General features: G+C 43.3%; 1 protein-coding gene across 1 annotated transcript in view; it reads left to right on the top strand.

The window, feature by feature from the left end:
• Window positions 1–20,766, top strand: part of cacna2d3a (calcium channel, voltage-dependent, alpha 2/delta subunit 3a) — a 1,196,772-nt gene that overhangs the window by 905,394 nt on the left and 270,612 nt on the right. The window contains exons 17-20 of the mRNA XM_086001643.1: window positions 7,243–7,326; window positions 13,615–13,686; window positions 15,554–15,615; window positions 15,726–15,793. Coding sequence (XP_085857769.1) covers window positions 7,243–7,326; window positions 13,615–13,686; window positions 15,554–15,615; window positions 15,726–15,793 — 286 coding nt within the window. The remainder of the gene's footprint in view (window positions 1–7,242; window positions 7,327–13,614; window positions 13,687–15,553; window positions 15,616–15,725; window positions 15,794–20,766) is intronic.

Raw genomic sequence — 20,766 nt, 5'->3', positions numbered from 1 at the left:
CACCACAAATGACTACAGATCATGTCCGCCACCAACTCGTCTCCTTGCAGCAGGACTGTTCCGCACGAAAATGGGAAACCTCTATCAACATAGGATTATCAGGGCAGTTAACAGGCTCTTAACTGCCTTAACTACCTGTCCCACCGGTTGGAGTCGGGTCAGTTTGGGAGCAGCTGAACAGACACTCACGAAAATTGTGTGGGGGCAGGTTGGGTATCTGAAGCCATTTTTTCTGATTTTAGCACCTGACACGCCTCCAAACCCGCCTCCTCAGGGCTGTTAAAGTTGAGCCCTATATAGAGTACAAAAGCAAGGAAGTTATGATGAACCTTTATAAAGCAGTGGTTCGGCCCCAACTGGAGTATTGTGTCCAATTCTGGGCACCGCACTTTAGGAAGGATGTGAAGGTCTTGGGGCTGGATTTTCATTCAGAGGTCGGGAAGGAGGCGGGACTACAACTTTCGGGTTTTAGTCCCGCCTCCATCGACGTCCAGCCAATCCACGTGATTTTCCCTTGATTGACCTTGTTGAGCCCGCCCAGCGGGCTCAGCAGGCCAATTAAGGGCCACCCGGCAACAGGTGACGTCACAGACTGAAATGTTATCTGTCAAGACGTGTTGACAGATGAAATATCAGTGTTTCACAGCTGTTTGAAGCTGTCAAACACTAACAGTCTTACTTCCAACATGAGTCCTTCTACACAGACTCAGTCAGAAATCTAGCCAGCACTGAAAGCTGCAGGCTGTCACTTTTGACAGCTCGCGGCCATTCTGCTTTCTGTGCTGGCTGAATGATGGACTCCCGAAGCCTAGAGGAAGGAAGGCTGTGAAGGTAAGTACAGGTAATTTAAACTTCTTTACACACTTTAGACACACCAAACACACTTAACTTTGCACTCATGCATCCATCGCTCACCTGAACACTGACATCTCGACCCCTCCAAGTCCTTCAACCCGACAACTCTAACCTGGCGTGGTTTGGAGCCGTCGGGAATCCCACACGACACCCTTCAAAATAGGGATTAGGCTAAAAACTGCCTGTTAACTACCTGTTAACAGGCAGTTAATTGGCACTAATCCCTTCCCACCTTGGGTCCCAGTGCAGGGCGGGTACCTGCCTCCTTTGAAACTTACGTGGAGGCGGGTTTTGGGCGGGATGTTGTTGGGACCCCCGAATTCGGGATTTTAGCCCCCCGCACGCCTAAAAGCCCACCTTACGGCACACTGAAAATCGACCCCTTAGAGAGGGTGCAGAAAAGATTTACAAGAATGGTTCCAGGGATGAGGGACTTCTGTTAAGTGGATGGACTAGAGAAGCTGGGGTTGTTCTCCTTGAAGCAGAGAAGGTTGAGAGGAGATTTGATAGAGGTATTCAAAATCATGAGGGGTCTAGACAGAGTAGATAGAGAGAAACTGTGTTCCGATTGGCAGAAGGGTCGAGAACCAGAGGACACAGATTTAAGGTGATTGGCATAAGAACCAAAGGCGACATGAGGAAAAACGAACCAAAGGCGACATGAGGAAAAACGTTTTTACGCAGCGAGTGGTTAGGATCTGGAATGCAATGCCTGAAAGGGTGGTGGAGGCAGTCTCAATCGTGGTTTTCAAAAGGGAGTTGTATAAGTACCTGAAGGGAAAAAATTTGCAGGGCTACGGGGAAAGGGCAGGGGAGTGGGACTAGCTGAAGTGCTCTTTTAGAGAGCCGGCACGGGCTCAACAGGATGAATGGCCTCCTTATGTGCTGTAGCCATGCTATGATTCTATAGGCAGTCATTGGCCCCATAAAATCTGGGCCATAGTTTTCTAAAACCAAGGAGCAAAAGGCCCACCTATTGTTATCTTCTGTGTTATGTTACATATTTCTGTAGCATCATGACAATGTGGAGGTTGTGGCAAGACAATATGCAACTTAAAAAAGACACTGTACAATTTAGTGAATAAATGGCACTCCTATTTTACGGTTACTTTTCCTTTAAATGCCCAAAACCTCACAATAGTTCAGAATTTTCACCCCTATTTTGAAATCATAAAAATGTAAATGTAAGTGCAATTTTGGCACAGATTTTACAATATTAAAACATTTATTTGCCACTCACATGTCCAGTGGTTGGTGGTGGCTTCTGATGGTCCAATGGGTATATGTCAGTCTGCAGCAGCAGTTTTGTGTTCTAGTGGAGATGCTGGTAATACTGCCTCCTCTCCCTGTCCTGAGATTGCAACATTGTGGCACAGCAGTGTAAAGTACATAGAATATACAAACATCTGAAATTGACAGACAAGAAAAGACCACCTGCTCCATCAAGCCTGCCCCAGTGTCCTGAACTTAAATAAAGGTAATTACAAAGGTGTGAAGGCAGACTTGGTTAAAGTGGACTGGGAAAATATATTACAGGGTAAGACTGTAGGAAAGCAATGGCAAACATTTAAGGAGATATTTCATAACTCTCAGCAAAGATATATTCCAGTGAAAAAGAAAGACTCTAAGAGAAGGATTAACCATCCGTGGCTAACTAAGGAAGTAAAGGATGGTATCAAATTGAAAACAAAAGCATACAATGTTGCGAAGAATAGTGGAAGGCCAGAGGATTGGGAAATTTTTTTAAACTAGCAAAGGACAACTAAAAAAATGATAGAAGATAACTTAGGAGAGTAAGCTCGCAAGAAATATAAAAACAGATAGTAAGAGCTTCTACAGGTATATAAAAGGAAGAGAGTAGCTAAAGTAAACGTTGGTCCCCTAGAGGATGAGATTGGGGAATTAATAATGGGAAACAGGGAAATAGCGGAGACTTTGAACAAATATTTTGCATCGGTCTTCATGGTAGCAGACACTAAAAGCATCCCAATAATGGATAATCGAGGGGCTATGTGGTGGTGGGGGCGGGGGGACTTTAAAAAATCACGAGAAAGAATAATGGGATTAAAGGTGGACAAGTCCCCTGGACCCGATGGCCTGCATCCTAGAGTCTTAAAAGAGGTGGCTGCAGAGATAGTGGATGCATTGGTTGTAATCTACCAAAATTCCCTGGAATCTGGAGTGGTCCCAGCAGACTGAAAAACTACAAATGTAACACCCCTATTTAAGAAAGGAGGGAGACATAAAGCAGGCAACTATCGACCAGTTAGCCTAACATCTGTCATTGGGAAAATGCTGGAGCCCATCATTAAGGAAGTGATAGCAGGACATTTAGAAAATCATAATATAGTCAAGCAGCGTCAGCATGGTTTTATGAAAGGGAAATCATGTTTGACAAATTTGCTGGAGTTCTTTGAGGATGTAACGAGCAGGGTGGATAAAGGGGAACCAGTAGATCTCATGTATTTGGATTTCCAGAAGGCATTCGATAAGGTGCCACATAAAAGGTTACTACCCAAGATAAGAGCTCACGGGATTGGGGGTAATATATTAGCATGGATAGAGGATTGACTAACAGAAAACAGAGAGTCGGGATAAATGGGTCATTTTCAGGTTGGCAAACTGTAACTAGTGGGGTGCCGCAGGGATCAGTGCTGGGGCCTCAACTATTTACAATCTATATTAATGACTTGGATGAAGGGACTGAGTGTAATGTAGCCAAATTTGCTGATGATACAAAGATAGGTGGGAAAGCAAATTGTGTGGAGGACGCAAAGAATCTCCAAAGTGATATAGATAGGCTAAGTGGGTGGACAAAAATCTGGCAGATGGAGTTTAATGTGGGAAAATGCAAGGTTATCCACTTTGGTAGGAAAAATAAAAAAGCAAATTATTATTTAAATGGGGAGAGATTACAAAATGCTGAAGTACAGAGGGATCTGGGGGTCCTTGTACATGGATCACAAAAGGTTAGCACATAGGTACAGCAAGTAATTAGAAAGGCAAATGGAGTGTTGGCTTTTATTGCAAAGGGAATGGAGTATAAAAGTAGGGAAGTCCTGTTACAACTGTACAGGGCACTGGTGAGACCACACCTGGAGTACTGCGTACAGTTTTGGTCTCCTTATTTAAGGAAGGATATACTTGCATTAGAGGCAGTTCAGAGAAGGTTCACGACGTTGATTCCAGAGATGAAGGGGTTGTCTTATTGAGAAAGGTTGAGCAGGTTGGGCCTATACTCATTGGAGTTTAGAAGAATGAGAGGTGATCTTATTGAAACATATAAGATTCTGAAGGGGCTTGACAGGGTAGATGCAGAGAGGATGTTTCCCCTTGTGGGGGAATCTAGAACTAGGGGGCATAATTTCAGAATAAGGGGAAACCCCTTTAAATCGGAAATGAGGAATTTCTTCTCTCAGAGGGTCGTGAATCTTTGGAATTCTCTTCCCCAGAGAGCTGTGGAGGCTGGGTCATTGAATATATTTAAGGTGGAGATAGACAGATTTTTGAACGATAAGGGAGTCAAGGGTTATGGGAATGGGCAGGGAAGTGGAGTTGAGGCCAAGATCAGATCAGCCATGATCTTATTGAATGGCGGCGCAGGTTCCAGGGGCCAAATGACCTACTCCTGCTCCTTATGTCTTATGTCTTATGTCTATATCTTATATAAAAATATAATAGTCTGTGCACTGCAAAAATGTGTTTATGTTATGGAATGCAGAACAAAGAAAACAGAATTCTATTCTACTTTTATATTGGCTTTTGGAGGCAGCTCTCCATGTTTTAAGATTGTAAGTTTGAGTCTCTCTTAACATGCAACTGCTAGGCATTAGCCTAGTTACTACAATGTTAGTGAGGAAAGGTTAGGAGAGCACATATTGCAAGTAGCTGCTGCCATTGTAAATATATATTTCAAAGAGTGACTGTTTATCGACAGTTTGCACTGTCCTATAATGCAACTAAACATTCATCTCCAAAGAATGCTCCGTATGATACTAGTGTGACATTTCCATTCCTCCATCAGCCATTACCGTGGCTTTTTTTGAGTAAGAATAACAACAACTTGCATTTCCATAGTGCTCATTATAAAGTATTACAAAGTATTTACAGCACAGAAACAGGCCATCATGGTCAAAGAGACTTATCAAATGGGGATTGGCTATCAAAATGGGGGTCAGAAGGCAAGGAAAAGGGTTGAAAGGGCATAAGGACAATTGAAGAGGAGGCTCTATGGCAGGTTTTTGAAGAAGATAATAAAGTGTCTTGATGGAGATACTGATGTAAGAAGTTCTAGAGGGCACGGCACTGTGCCTCTGGGAGTGGTGAATGAGAAGCAGGAGTGTTGGATAATGTGCACAGGGAATCCAGTGGAAGAGGTCATAGAAGTAAGGAGGGATGAGACTGGAAGGATTTAAAGGTCTTAAAGAATCTTAAAGGCAATTCTCCAGGACATGGGAAGCTAGTGGAGCTTGGAAAGGACAGAGCTGATTAGGACATGGATCTTAATGTACATGAGGGCATAGGTTGTGGCATTCTGGATGATTTATAATTTACGTAGTAGTGGGGAGGCCAGCAAAAAGAGCATTGGAGAGGTCCAAGTGGGTGGTGATGAAAGCATGGTTTAAGTTTCGTCGACAGAATGGGAGATGGATCAGAAGCCAATGATGCTGCAGAGGTGAAAGAAAATGGTCTTAGTGACAGATCAGATGTAGGGGACGAAGCTGGCCTTGGGCTTCAACAATACATCAAGGTTCCACACCTCTGGGCTAAGCCAAAGGTGGCAGTCACGGGGGAGACGGAGTTGAGGCCAGAGGCATGTAGATGTGTATGGGAGCCAAAGAGGACTGGTTTGGTTTTGTAATCATTAAGCTGGAGGAAGTTTTGGCTCATCCAGGTATTTATGTTGGAGATATTGTTGGTAATGGTGACAACAGTCATGTGGCCAATGTAGCAGATGACAATGTAAATGATGGAGAAGCAGCCAAGGATGGAACTCTGGATTACACCAGACGTGACTGTGCAGGCATGGGAGGAGATGGAGACTGTGTAGTAAGGGGAAGGTAGGTGCTAGGAGGGGGCAGCAGATGTTTTCCATTTTGGACACAAGTAGATGAGCCCCTTGCATTGGTGTTTGAGGTTAAGAATGGAGGGTGCAGTGGAAGGTGGTCAGAGCAGATTATTTGTTGAGAGGAGTCTGATCTCCAGAATAACAGTAAGAGGGCTGTGGAAAGAAAGTGATGGTGAACCTACATTTTTTATATTACGTGGCCTATATAAAACTTTTCAACAGCAATCACTGAGGGACTGGACGTACAGCATACAAGAACACTGTGGGGGAGACTTCCCTCGTTGGGTGTCTGCTGAGCACCCAACATGAGGTTGAAGTTTAACAGGGAGACACTGGCAGATTATATTCATCACCGGAACCCAATCAGGTGGTATAGTGGCATAAAATTGGATGGGAGGGCCTATTGTTGAATTCCTGCCTTAACTTTCCTACAAGTTTCAAGCCATTGGCCAATGACCCCACCACATGTAAATAACAGTGGGGAGATGATGCCCAGTAAACCACTGAATTACCTTGTCTTCTACTCCTACTACTGATGAGCCCAGGGACTAACAGAAGATTGATGTTGGTAGTTCCTGGGGCAGCGATGGGACGCCATTTGAACTCCCCTCGGAGGGAGGGGGCCAAGTAGTGGATACCTCTGCCAGATTTCAGGCCCCAAAAATGTACCTGGTTTTAGACCTTGGCCCTGTCTTAGGCTTGAAATACAATTTTGAGGCCAATCTTCAGGTTTTTCTGCCCCTTTAAAGGAGCTCTCATCTTTTCAGGTACTGCAGAGGGTGTCCCACTAGCCCACCTGTCTTTTCTCCATTGACAGTGGAGGGCTCCCTCTTGACGGTAGAAGTCCCACCTGACCCTCCTGGGTGAGTTGAGGGAAATCCAGCCCTACAACTTTTAAAACAGCTTTTCAAACTGATAGCCAGCTTTAAGAAGCTACTTCAGCAGGTGAAGCCACGGCAATGCTCCAATTTTTCATCGTTGAGGAATGTGCCAGTGAGGTAACAATGAAATCCAGTCTGAGACCAACTTACCGAAGTTTCTGACCTCTAATGTGTCTTACACTGGGCACCAGTGCAGCCTCCTGAACAGTGGCCCATTTCTTTGCCGCAAAATGCAGTGTGTAGCGCATTAAGTGCATGGACCTGCTCATCGGTTGATTGTAAACTACTTGAGTCACAAACAATTATAAAGATGTCAATTCCTTATAATCGTTCTTGTGTTTTCATTATTTTGTATCTAATTGTTCTGAACTCAAGGGTGGGGGAAATGTATGTATACAAAATTTAGTAGATAACAGTTAACCTTCTGTTTTTTTCAAGTATGAAGAAGGAAAAAGGAGGAGAAAACCCAATTACAAGAGTGTTGACCTCTCTGAGCTGGAATGGGAAGACAAGGATGATATTGTAAGTCCCTGTTTAGTTTGGATGGTTTATACAGTAGACTACAAGACGACATTTCAGGGGTAATTTTCTAACTTTGCACTGTCGACGAGGAGCCTCATCCGCCGGAAGGACAAATTGGAAACTCAAGTACCCTTTGACCTCTTAAATTACGTATCATGCTCAGTATGGATCCAAATTTCTGTTATGCACTGCCAGTATGCGGGACTCCCAATGGGAGCATGAAATCAGAATCAACTGTAGAGTAAAGCTCCCTTTACTGTGCTACAACATCTGTCTTTACCCCAACCTTAGAAGAATAAAATAAATTAAAAGCAAACAAGCTGGAAACACACAGCATCTGTGGAGAAAACAGGCAGCTGACATTTTGAGATTGTACCTTTCTTCAAAACTAACAAATGACAGATGTACAAGAATTATTTTTTAAAAAGCACATATAAACAAATCCAGAAAGAAAGGCATAGAAAATCAGTTGTGTGAATCATTTTTCTGTATGTGTGAAGTTGTGCCCTACCCAGATTCTGCCAAAGCTTATGGGGTTGGGGAGGAGGGGTGGTCACACGATGACCATGGCAGTCTGGGGGCACATCTAGGAAGCCCCTCCCCACCCAAGAGGCCAAAAACGTTGGGAGAAGTGCTTGGGGCTGGGGAGAAGTTGGGTTCCACCCCCTTAGACATTTCTTTAAGGTCCTTCTGGTTTCTCTAGGAATACCACTTCCAAGGATATAGCAGGGACCTTTGAGGGGCATAGGAACAGAAATAGGTCATTCAGCTCCTCAACCCTGTGCAGAAATTGGCTGCCGTGTTTACTACATTACAACAGTGACTACACTTCAAAAGTACTTAATTGGCTGTAAAGTGCTTTGGGATGTCCTGAGGCCGTGGAAGACACTATTGGGGAGAAATTCAGTATCGCCCCGTTTGGGGCGCAGTTATCAGCCGGGCGCAAAGTTTAGCGCCTTGCGCTAATTATTGCCTCCGACTGCAAACTTGGCTTCTATCGCCCCTGGAGGTGATTGGAGCGCTAAATCAGGCACTACACGCCTCTCTTAAGGCGCTAACACCGAGTAGCGAGGCGCTACCTCAGAGTGCTGGCAAAGCTCATGTGATATCAGTCAGCAATGGAACACAGACACAATGGCGCCGGCCGGTTCTTAAAGGGGAGGGTCGATCTTGCTCTCCATCCACATCCTGCTCATTGCAGCCTTGAATCTCGGCCTGGAGAGATCTGTACATCAAATCTGCTGGAAAGAACAATGGAGAGGCCCAGGGAAAGAGCTCAGAGTGCAGCCCCCATAGTCTCTTCTAAATCGATGCAAGGAAGGTCAAATCAAATTGAACCTGCAAAGTGCTGCTCAGTACCCAAAACTCCTTCACACAGCGTTGAATCTCTCCAGAAGTCTCTCTCTCTCTCTCTCAAAATGCGTGGTGCAAAAATGTCGCCAACAGAAAAAGGCAGGCAGCGGTCACCTTTAAATAGCGCTCCCCCAGTCCCTTCCCGACTGCAAAACGCTCCCCTCAACCTGTCGTTGCTAGCCGCAGGCGGTAAGGCAGGGGGCGCCACTCAATATCCGGTCCGGGGCGCTACTGGGGTGTTGCACGCTCGACTGATGTCACGATCTGCGGGCGCAGGAGATCGTGGCGGTAGTGTTTAGCGCCGCCGCAAAATGTCTGGTCTACTTCGCGAGCGGCGCTAACATCGCCATGCCTGGGCGCTAGTTGCTTTGCGCCCCATTAGCACCCTAAGAGAGCGCTAATGGGAGGTGCAAAACAACCGAATTTTTTCCCCCATATAAATACAAGTCTGTCTGTCTTTCTTTCTTTCTCCCTGATTTCACTCTTCAATGGCCTTACTCTAATTTTAAGATATGCCCTTTTGTTCTAGATTCCCCCATCAGGGGAAATAGTTTCCCCGTTTCTACCCTATTCTATCAAATCCCTTCAGTATTTGAACACTTCGATTAGATCTCCCCCAGCCCCCTAAACTCAAGGGAGTACAACCTGCCCTCATAATTTAACTCTTTAAGAACCTTGTATTATTCTGGTGAATCTGCACTGTACCCCTTTCAAGGCCAATATATCTTTCCTGCCTTGTGTTGCCCAAAACTGAATGCAATACTCCAGATGAAGTCTGACCAAGGCTCTGTAGAACGGAAGCATTACGTTCTCACTTATGAATTCCACCCCCTTGAGATAAAGGCCAACATTCCATTAGCTTTTTGATTCCTTATTGTGCCTGTGCTCTAGCTTTTACTGATTTGTGTACAAGGACACCTAAACCTCTTTGCTCTTCCACAGCACCTAGTCTCTCACCATTAAGAAAATATTCTGATTTTTCTTTCTCAGATCCAAAGTAAGTAACCACACACTTCACCACGTTGAACTCCATCTGCCATCGTTCTCCCGCTCACTTAATCTGTCTATGTCCCTTTGCAACTTCCTGCTTCCATTTACACAACTTACTGTGCCTCCTTGGTGTCATCTGCAAACTTCGATATAAAATGTTGTATTCTTTCATTCAAGTCATTCATAAATATGGTGAAAAGTTGAGGTCCCAGTAGAGATCCCTAGGGAACACCACTTGGCACATTCCAACAATCAGAGAATGAACCCTTTATGCCTACTCTCTGTCTCCTAACTCTCAAACAATTACCAACACATGTCATAAGAATACCTCCAATTCTGTGCGCTTGCATATTTGCTAATATTCTCTTGTATGGAACCTTATCAATCATTCCAATGACACCTCAGAGGACAAAATTATTCCACTGACACCTTCTGCCTTCTGGAAGTCCATATAGATAACATCCGTAGACACTCCTCTAACCACCATGCTAGTGATTTCAACTAGATTAGTTAGACATGATCTACGTTTCACAAATCCATGCTGATCAACTGATCCTTGTTCAAGTGTTCCATCACTCTGGCCAGAATTTACTAACCTCAGCGGGTCCGTGGTGGGCGACGTCAGTGGCGGGTCCCGATCCCGCTGCTAGCTCCAGCCTGCTGCGTAGAATGAATTTCCCTTGATTGGGCTTGTTAAGCCCGCCCAGCGCGTTTCCCAGCCCGTTCGAGAAAGTGGGTCTGGTGACATAATTTGAAGATGTGTCATCATCATTAAAGGGACCACGTCCAAATTTATTTTGACATTTGTGTTGTCAGTGTTCTACAGCATTGAGATGCTGCAAACATTGACAATAACTGCACAGAGGCACAGGGCTGCACCCAGGCTCTCCCATGACTCCTTACATATGCTTATGGAAGGAGTCACAACACACAGGGAGGTCCTCTTCCCTTCCCATGGGCGGAAGAGACCTCCCCAGGAGATCAACACAGCCTGGTTGCACATTGCAGAGGAGGGCACAAGCAGGGATGTGGTCAGGAGGACCTGGGTGCAGTGCCGCAAACATTTCAATGATCTCAGTAGATCACAAAACGGTAGTACAAAGCCACACTCACCCTCATCCTGCTGTGCCTCTCATCACATCCCCATCACTCTACCTTCCCTACCCTACTCCTGCACATCCTTACTCACACCAACTTACCTTGCACCTCCACCCATCCCTCTCTATCTATATTATCACTTCCCCATCTCACTAGCCACCCCTCACACGCACCCTCATCCTAGCGCAATCATACCAACTAACAACACACAAGGGTATGCACTTGGTGTTTTATGTAATGTTCATGTAAAGTTTCTGTTAATGTGATGTCAAACATTGAAACCTTTATTTTCAACACTTTGCATTCTTGCACAGATTTGTGTGCACCTTTGGAAGTGGCTTAGTGAGTTGCAGTGAATGGTGAGACATAACGGTACTCCCCGCCCCCCCCCCCAACCGCAATGGTGAGGAGTGTGAAAGGAATAGCTGGGGCATTGTAGGGATGCATTATGGTGTTGGTGTGGGGTGGTGCCAACCTTGCGCATCATGTGGCATCCAGGGTGTACAGCATCAAGTGAAGTAAATCTGGCCATGGTGAGTCCATCCCTGGCCTCCCGGGCAGCAATGTGGTCGGGTGCTGATGCCCTGTGTCCTGTACAGCATCAGGTGTTTGCGGAGAAGGTTGGTGGTGTTGTTGGTCCTGCTGGTGTGCCTGGTGCTGATGGTGTTGGAGCTGATTGTGGTGGGATTCTGAGGACCAAGGTGAGAGAGTATAAAGGGCACCCATGCTGATGGAATAGATGGCAGGTGAAGTAGAGATGACAGAAGCAATGGTGAGAGAGGTAATGAGGTCAGACTGGATGGAGACTTGTGTAAGACTTGCAGCATGGTGAATCTGTTGTGGAAATGCAGTGAGGAAGAGTTTGTGGCTGAGGGAAGATATCTCTGTAAGGTGGGAGCTTTTACTGTACATTTGAAGTTGTCAATTCAACAGCTGATTCAATGGCCACTGAACCCCCGCCCCAGCTTGACAGACGTGGTCCACGACCAACATGGACCCCATGGGCAAGTTGTCAAATGCAAAAGGTGAGCTGAAATTCATTCTTAAGTGGCTCTAAACAAGCCACTAATTACCTGAATTGGGTCCCCTGCTGTGAACCCGCCGCTGCGTGTCATGTCTGTTTAGTGCTAACAGATCCAACATCGGGGAAAGGCGCATGGCAGCGGGTTCACAGCGGGGTCCCGACCCACTGAGGAAGAAAACCACTTTCCCACCTGACCTGCCACCGATCGGGCCCGCTGACCCCCAGAAAAATTCTGGCCTCTGTCTCTAATGATTGATTCCAGTAACTTCCCTACAACCGATTTTAAGCAGATAGGTCTGCAGTTATTGGGTTTCTCCCTTCCTCCCTTCTTAAATAATGTGCCATTCGCAATTTTGTAATCCAAAAGCACAATTCCTGAATCTAGAGAGTTTTAGAAAATTATAACTAAAACACTTGCAATTTCCTCCCCTAATTCTTTTAATATCCTGGGGTGGAAATCCTCAGGTCTTTGAGATTTAAGTCCTATTATTTTCTCCATTATCTTTTTTTTTACTGATATCAAATCCATTAAGTTCCTCCCCTTGATTTAATTTTAGGTCCTAGGAATTCCAATGTAGGGAGTGCCCCCTCAATATATCAGTGACCTAGCTTGGGGTGGGCAGAAACTCCGCTCCAAAAATCCATCCAGATACTGTAGTGGTAGGCCAGACCCTGGCATATCCAGGTCCTGGCCCAATTTCCAGTCATTCCAGCAAATCCGCACTGAAGTTATGGCAAGAAAACACTGGAATGAGTGTGAACTTTTGGCCTCTGAGGTGTCAGTAGAATGATTGTTGGATGATGAAACAGATCATCTCAGTCAAGTAATAGAAAGAAGCATTAAAGAAATTAAGGAAACAAAGCACTTGATAATAGCTAAGGATGTGGAAGGCCTAAGGATAATGCAAGGAAAGCGCAAAAATGAAAAATATAGAAAACCTGGGGATCTGATTTAAAATGAAAACGGTTGAAATTTAACCAGAAAATCCTGGCACAGTAGAGCAGGTCCACCTGTTCCAAAAAGTGAAAGGACAGGTCAACAGGAAGAGTACTGGCCCCTCATCTCATCAGCACTCTGTTCTGATGAGGGGGTCACCTTACACCAAAACACCAATAACTTAATTTTCCCTGACAAACCCAACCCCAGAAAAGTCAATTTATCTCCTGAGTGGACATTATCTTAACAATGGGTAGCATGACTTTTAAGAGTAATTTTCTAACTTTATGCTGATTGCATATGAGAAATTCAGGCACAGTACCTGCGATTTTCTGATTATTATAAATGGTCACAAAATCATGGGCAGTAAACTTCTAATCAGGATTTTGGGCAAATGAGTTTCGCTGCCAGTAGCACCAAGTCAGAAAATTACCCCCTGAGAGTCAGTGCAGAGAGTGTTACTGTTCTCAACTACAATTTCCAGCATCTGGTATATACGTAACTTGTCTTTAGTTGAAAATTGTATATCATGCACCTTAATATGTCTACTTTAAAATATTGTTCATAGTTGGTTCATGTTTAGCCTTTAGAAATCTAAAATAAACCCAAATATATCTAGCATTTACAATCCCAATGAAAAGTTCAACTAACCAGATATTAATTCTGCCCACCACCATGAGGTTGGTTTAGAAGGTTGTCTCAGTGGTAACGGGTTCTGAAAATCTTCCCACATTAAGCCACTTTCCACTAAAGAACAAAATTAACTGGGCAAGTTTGGTTCAGCTTAAGACACCATCATCAATATGAACTGTAGCTTAATAAAGAAGAGATATTTTCTTCCTTCAGGGCTTTTGTGAGAATGCTAATCATGTGCATTATTTTATAGCTTCGCAATGGTATGGTAAATCGGAAAACAGGAAAATTTTCCATGGAGGTGAAAAAGACTGTGGAGAAAGGGGTAAGAAATATCTTCTCTCAGATTAGACGAAAAGAAACTTTCTAACAAGCCATTTGATCATTTAATTAGAATCTAATTATACTGAAGCACCTCCTAATATTTTTAGGGAAAAATTAGTGATTTGCTATTGAATGCTTAGATTTATCTAACAATACACCTACAAATCCTATACATGCTTTTTCAGGTCAAAGTAAAACAAGGGGAGTAATTTTAACGTAACCTACCTGGTGGGAAACTGACAGGATCCGATTGGCTGCCTGTTTTATACCCCACCCAATGGAAGATAAAGGACATTACAGCCAAAGAGAACCTTAGGCATAGATACACCAGGATGATGCCAGGGATGGGAAACTATAATTATGAAGAGAGACTAGAGATACTGCAACTATTTCCAGTGGAGCAGAGATGCCTAAGAGGAGATTTAATAGAGGCTTTTAAAATTATGAAAAGTTTTGATAAAGTGGATAGAGAAAGACTATGTCCTCTGGTTGGTGACAAAGAGTCGTCAATTGAAAATTATCACTAAGAGAGTGAGGAGAGGTTAGAAGAAATGTATTTACAGGAAACTTTGTGATATCCGGCACCGACGGGACCGAGCTGTTGCCATCCCATCAAAACTGCCGGACAAACCAGCGCTAATGTTGAAACATACGGAGATTTTCAGTTCCGTGTGAATCAACAAACTCTGTTGCTTAGCAACAGCTTCAAAACAGTCAGCTGCAGCTTAAAAGCGTCTCTAGCTGAAGCTGTTGCTTAGCTACAGACCTTGCAGAGCCTGACTGGGAAAAAAAAAGCAACAAGAAGTAAAAAAACTTATAGGAAACGGCTCCTGAATTTTGCTGGTAGATCGAGCTTTCCGGACTTTTAACCTCCGGATAAACCAAAGTTTCCTGTACACAGAGAGTTGTTGGAGCATGGAATGCTTTGCCACAGAGAGAGGTTGAGGCAGAGATCACTGCATCTTTTAAGGGAAAATTGGATACATATTTGAAGCAGAGAAAGTTACAAGGATATGAGTAGATTGTGGGCAATGGTATTGGTTTTGGATTGCTTTAGCAATAAGCCAGCACAGACATGATGGGCCGAATGGCCTTTTTCTGTTGGGTAAACTTCAATGTTTCTATCCTTTACAACTGCACGTACCTTGTGGAAATCTTGCAGCTATCTGAAAAATATTGATATTATTTCTTTAAAATGTATTTTCAACACTGCTGTGTAATTGTTTTCAGACCTTTTTATAAAATCGCATTACAATTGTCACTTTTGTGAGGGTAGAACTTCAGATTGGCAAAGTTCACATACGAATGCTTAAAGCACTCAGATTACATTCCAGTGCACATCATTGTTACATAGGCATTAGCCCATTTACGTTAATGCACAAAGGAATGTAGTACAAGTGCATTAAGCACTCTTAGGTGAACTTTGCCATTTAACTATGGATTTATTCAGACAGCATGACAAGTATGTGTTCCAGGGATATGTTACAGTGGAAGAAGGTAAGATTAAAGCTCTGATTTAGGACATTGACTGTTAAACCAGACACAGAATACATAGCCAGTTCTAACCACTTTGTTCTTTTGAATTATTTTGTTCAAATTTCAAGCTTTGCTGATCTAGGGTTTATCGCTTGGTACCATAAATAATGTAGACATACTTTTATAGACTGTATAAAATTATTGTAAAAGTAACAGATTTACTGAAATTTCAATGATGTTTGCAGCAAAGGTATCAAGAGAGTCGCACAAATATTTTACAGTGGTTATATGATTAACAAGTATTGAAGCAAAAGCACTAAGAAGCTTTCATACAATCTCTAGTAATTTGTAACGTGCCAGTTACTACTGCTGTGTTTTATTTTCCATGTTAGAAACGAGTCTTTGTGATGACAAATGATTACTATTACACAGACATCAAAGGCACGCCGTTCAGGTAGGTTTAATCATTTTCCCTACTTGCCAAGTTTTCCTGAAATGAGGTAAAAAGCTGCCAAGGAAGTTTTTGATGCCAACCTGTAATTGTCTGCAATTTCTTGTGTACAGTCTAGGTGTGGCTTTATCCAGAGGACATGGCAAGTACTTCCTCCAGGGAAATGTTACACTGGAAGAAGGTATGATTTAAAGCTATGTCTTAGAGCCAAACTGTCAAACCTAACACAGAATACAAGCAGAGAGTGGTGGGTTATATAAAAAGAACACCAGCCACTCAGTAACTCAGGGTCCTTCAATGGTGCAAGTACTTCTCACAATAGCAGTGTTACCTTCATATTGGCCCAGAACTTGGTGTCGGGGGCTTGCCGCGTGTGCAAGCCCCCGATGTGCACTTGCCCGGCGCGCCGACATCTGAAACCTGGCCCGCAGTGGATTTCCTGTCAGTGGCCCATCTTATGTTCATTAATAAATAAACATTCTTATTATGAACACAGCTAGCTTTTGCTAGACACTTTATTGAGCACATGTGGACTAGGTACAGTATCTGTAGAGGCATCCATCTTGACTGCTGCCTTGTGGGTAGCCTAGTGCCTCATGGGTAATGTAGTCTTATATACATACAGCTGGGTAGTGTAGTCTTATACACACAGCTCTACGGCTCCACCTAGTGTCCACTATAGAATGACATGTTATTGATCATTACAGCCTGGTTCTGATGTCGGCGCGCTGTGCTAACCTGACCCAGCGGTGTAGTTAGTGCGATGTGCCGGCTGGGATCAGGTGAGCACTGTTCAGCCAATCAGGGGAGGGGAAACTTCATTCATAAGTTTGAGAGTAAGAACTGTCAAACTCATGAAAAGTACTGCACCCCAAAACACTACTTAAACTTTAAATAAAATTTAAAAAAACATCCCAATCATTAAATTAAGTATAAATAAGTAAAAAAAAATAATTTAAACAATTTTTTGTTGTTGAAAGAAATACATTTTTAATAAAAAGGGCCAAAAGCTAAACTTACCTTATTGTAGATTCTTTAAAATAATAAACCTGTGGAAAAAAAATTCTAAATTGCACTAAAACACCACTTACCTGTAAAAAATAAATACTTACGTGTGCTTTTTACAAGCGTAAAGACCAGAGGCCTTTACACATGCGCAAATCCCCCAAAACAGAGGAAATCCAAGACGCACGCGCTGCCCCCTACAGCGCACGCGCTAGCCTCTTCACCTCTTGGGTTAGAGGAGAGGAAATGCCGGTTTTCAGCGCATGCGCTGTGCATGCTGAAAACCGGCATTTCCTCCGGCCAGACGCATGAGTACCCCTTCCGTACTCACGCGTTTGGGGAGGAATTACTCCCCCATTTATGTTTATGTGCAGTCCGTGAAAATAGAGTAATTATCTTGTGCTTCTTTGTGCCATTTCACCTCACTCTATTTACTTTTAAGGGTCAGTTTTCTAAGTTTATCTGCTGGTTGGGGGGAGGGGGGCTCAGAAAATCAGTCCATAAATGTTCATATAAACCTCCTACTTTGAAAGATCATGCTTATGGAAATTCTACCACCAAATTTTATTGCAATTTTCCTGGAGCACCCTGGGGCAGACATTACCAAAGATTTCAATTTAGTGATCAATGACCATGTCGTCCTCCGTCATATTGCCTCCGGAGATTTTGCGGGCAACCAAGGCACCCGCCTGAATCAGACAGGAGCCTCACGAATCCATGCAAATTGGGGTTTTATGATGTGCATCGGACCCCAATGCAATGTTAATGGCCGTGGATGCTCTGCTCAATAAAACCTGGTGGCCAAGAGGAAGAATCCCGAAAGGGTAAGTGTTAAAATTATTTTGTAGGGCGAGGACGAGCAGGTGTGCTCCTTTGGTCTCCACAAGAATAAGTGGGCCTCTGCTGTTGTGATTGCGCTCCTCACCTAGACCTACCTCCAGGTCGGGCTCCAGGCTGCCTGATATTGAGCCTGCACGGAGTGAGCAAGCTGCAACGAGATGCCCAATTGGGCCGCACAGGGCACCGCGTGTATGTTACTGAGGTCTGGTCCTCAAAATGGACTGGGCCTCCCATCTTAGGTAGCCATTGTTTTGCCAGTCAGCCGCCTGGAAATTTTTCTTTCCAACAAAGTCAAAGGCAAGAAAAATCAGACAGGGCGTAAAACAGGTTGCCGATCGGGTACCACCTGTTTTCCGCCACCAGGGAAAACTAAAATCAGCCATTTAGTTTCCTCCTTGTCGTGCCCCCCACCCAGTTTGGGAATAATCAAGTAATATTTGTGTAGTTGGTACCCATAATCACAAATTCACAAAAAATCAATAAAGAAGAAAACACCAAACCCTATTCTCTACATTCTTTGTAAGAATGTCCCAAGTATTAACTGTTGTTAAATATTTTCACAATTATCAGTAATTGCACTTGGCACCCCTAAACATTTGTGGTGAGTATATCCATATCGTCAGGTTTTTACTGGAATTTTCTTTTGGAAGAGATGGTCATAGCCTGAGGGTGAGATTAAAAGCATGTCTGTAAAAAAAAAAAGACCATGACTAACCAAGCAAAAAAAAGTGAGATTTCCGTGTTCGCCCTCTCAGCTCTTTCAACCTCTTCGTCCCCTCCTCTCAACAGCACAGTCAATTCCGCACCAGCCAAGTGTTGAAGCTGTTACTTAGTAGCTGGATTGGCAACCTGGCAATCAGCTTGATAAATTTATTGTAGTATTTATGTAAAGTTTGGCAGTGCACCCTTGACACAGGTGCAATTTAACTACTATTGCACACTCAGAGCATTTTAAAAAATCAATAAAAAGTAAATTTAGATCTTACAGCATCGAGTTTACCATGAAAGATTCAAATATATGAGTGCTATTTTATAGCTTAAAGTGCTACTGGTTATCATTATAATAATACCAATTTGGTTTCTAATTAATAGATAAAATCTAACTGGCAATAAGGCCAGATGGAAATAAGATAGACAATAGAGCACAAAGCCTTAATTATAATTTTATTAAAAGGTAGTAAAACAATCAAAGTATGTGTTTGTTAAAATAAGAATATTTGTTTCTGTGTTAGCGATTTAATGGTTGCTTTAAGTTCTTTTTAACTAATTTTAATATAAAGTAATGTAATTATTTAGAACTTTATATATAAAAGGATGTGTGTTATAAAGGGGTTCTTATTCGAGATTCAGAGAGACTTGGGACATAAACATAAGAATACAGGTATAAGCAATAGGAGCAGGAGTAGGCCATTTGGCCCTTCTATCCTGCTCCGCCATTCAGTGGGATCATGGCTGATCTTCTACCTCAACTCCCTCTTCAAGCACTATCCCCATATCCTTGATTCCCTTAATATCCAAAAATCTATCGATCTCTGTCTTGGATATCCTCAACGACTGAGCCTCCATCATTTTTGCCCTCAGGTTTATGACAGTTCTAATTGTTTAAGGACTGCTTCAAACCCCACCCAAGAGGTTAAGTGCCAATATCATGCAACTCTCCATTGTAAGTTTATTAGCAAAATTATTCACACTACCAGGTGTAGCCTTAGACAGGTCCAGGATACTAGTGATAAAAGAGGTAAATTGCATGTAAATAAAACCTAAAAAGTGGACAATTAAGGGGGAGTGTCATAATTGAGTGACAAAAATTTGGCAAGTTTTTCGAGAACCTTAAGAGACACTTCAACCCATCAGCAGCTTTGCCAAGGCTGGAGGGACAAGGGATCAAAAGTAATAGGCAAAAAAAGAAAGGAAAAGTGACCCCTAGGTATTGGCATGAGTCTGTAGATAAGTGAAGGAGCAGCTCAGCACCAGCCCCCTGTTTGATGGTTGCGAAAGTCAAGGTGGTGCTGCATGAGGTGGTAATGAGAAGGATTGTCCTTTGTGTCAATTCACAGCAGCAGCTCATAGGGCAACATGCCTGCAAGAAAATACAGCCATATCTGATTGTTACTGTCCCTGCATGTGGCAGGCTTCTGCTGCATGGTAGCGGCCGATATATTTATAGCAGTTGGCACAGCACAACCTCTGCTTCTCTGCTGAAACAGACCCTTAGGACACAGATCCCCGTAAGCATTGGCAGTTAGATGTGCCACAGCCTGCAGAAATTGTTGGTGCCATCTTTTCAGCTGTGACTAAGCGAGCAATACTGGCTCTCAATTATCCTGACATTCCTTCTTTCATGCAATACCATATAAATCATGACATGTTGTGATTGGGGAGCTTCCAAAGAATCATGTAGCATAATGATTAGTTAGGCATTCAGATATAAGAACATAGGAACAGGACTAGGCCATTCAGCTCCTCGAGTCTGTAACGCCATTCAATTAGATCATGGCTGATCTGTATCTTAGCTCCCATCTACCCACCTTAGTTCCATAACCCTTAATACCCTTGCCTAACAATAATCTATCAATCTCAGTTTTGAAATGTTCTATCTTCCTAGCCTCAACAGCTTTTTAGGGGAGGGAGTTCCAGATTTCCACTACCCCTTGTGTGAAGAAATGCTTTCTGACATCACCCCTGAACTGCCTAACTCTAATTTTAAGGTTATGCCCCTTTGTTATGTACTCCCCCACCAGAGGAAGTAGTTTTTCTTTGTCTACACTATCAAATCCTTTAATCATCGTAAAGAACTCAATTAGATCACCCCTTTATCTTCTATATATTTAAGGGAATACAAGCCTAGTCTATGCAACTTATAATTAACCCTATTAGCCCTGTATCATTTTGGTGAATTTGCACTGCACCCCATCCAGGTCCAATATATCCTTCCCGAGGTGTGGTGCCCAGAACTGAAGACAGTACTCCAGATGGGATCTAATCAGAGCGCTGTACAACTGTAACATAACTTCTACCCCTTTGTATTCCAGCCCACTTGAAATAAAGGCCAACATTCAATTAGCCTTTTAAATTATTTTTTGTACCTGTCGACTGGTACATTATTGTGAGCCACTGAAGTTCTGCTGGCACAGCTTTTTTTCGGAAGGGGAGACACCACCAGCACTATGTCTGCCAAAGTGAGTTCATTTGATCAATCTCTGTAGATGCAGAGGTGCAGAAGTCAGTGGGGCAGCGCAGAATACTTCTTAGGCAGGCAAATCTGTATGGAATCCCTCCAAAGGTCCTCCTTGTCTCCCAAACAGCTCA

The sequence above is a fragment of the Somniosus microcephalus genome, chromosome 11 (genome assembly GCF_052327205.1).
Source record: "Somniosus microcephalus isolate GS21.2 chromosome 11, FLI_Smic_1.0, whole genome shotgun sequence".
Taxonomy (NCBI): Eukaryota; Metazoa; Chordata; class Chondrichthyes; order Squaliformes; family Somniosidae; genus Somniosus; species Somniosus microcephalus.
This window is presented reverse-complemented; position numbering and strand designations above follow the sequence as displayed.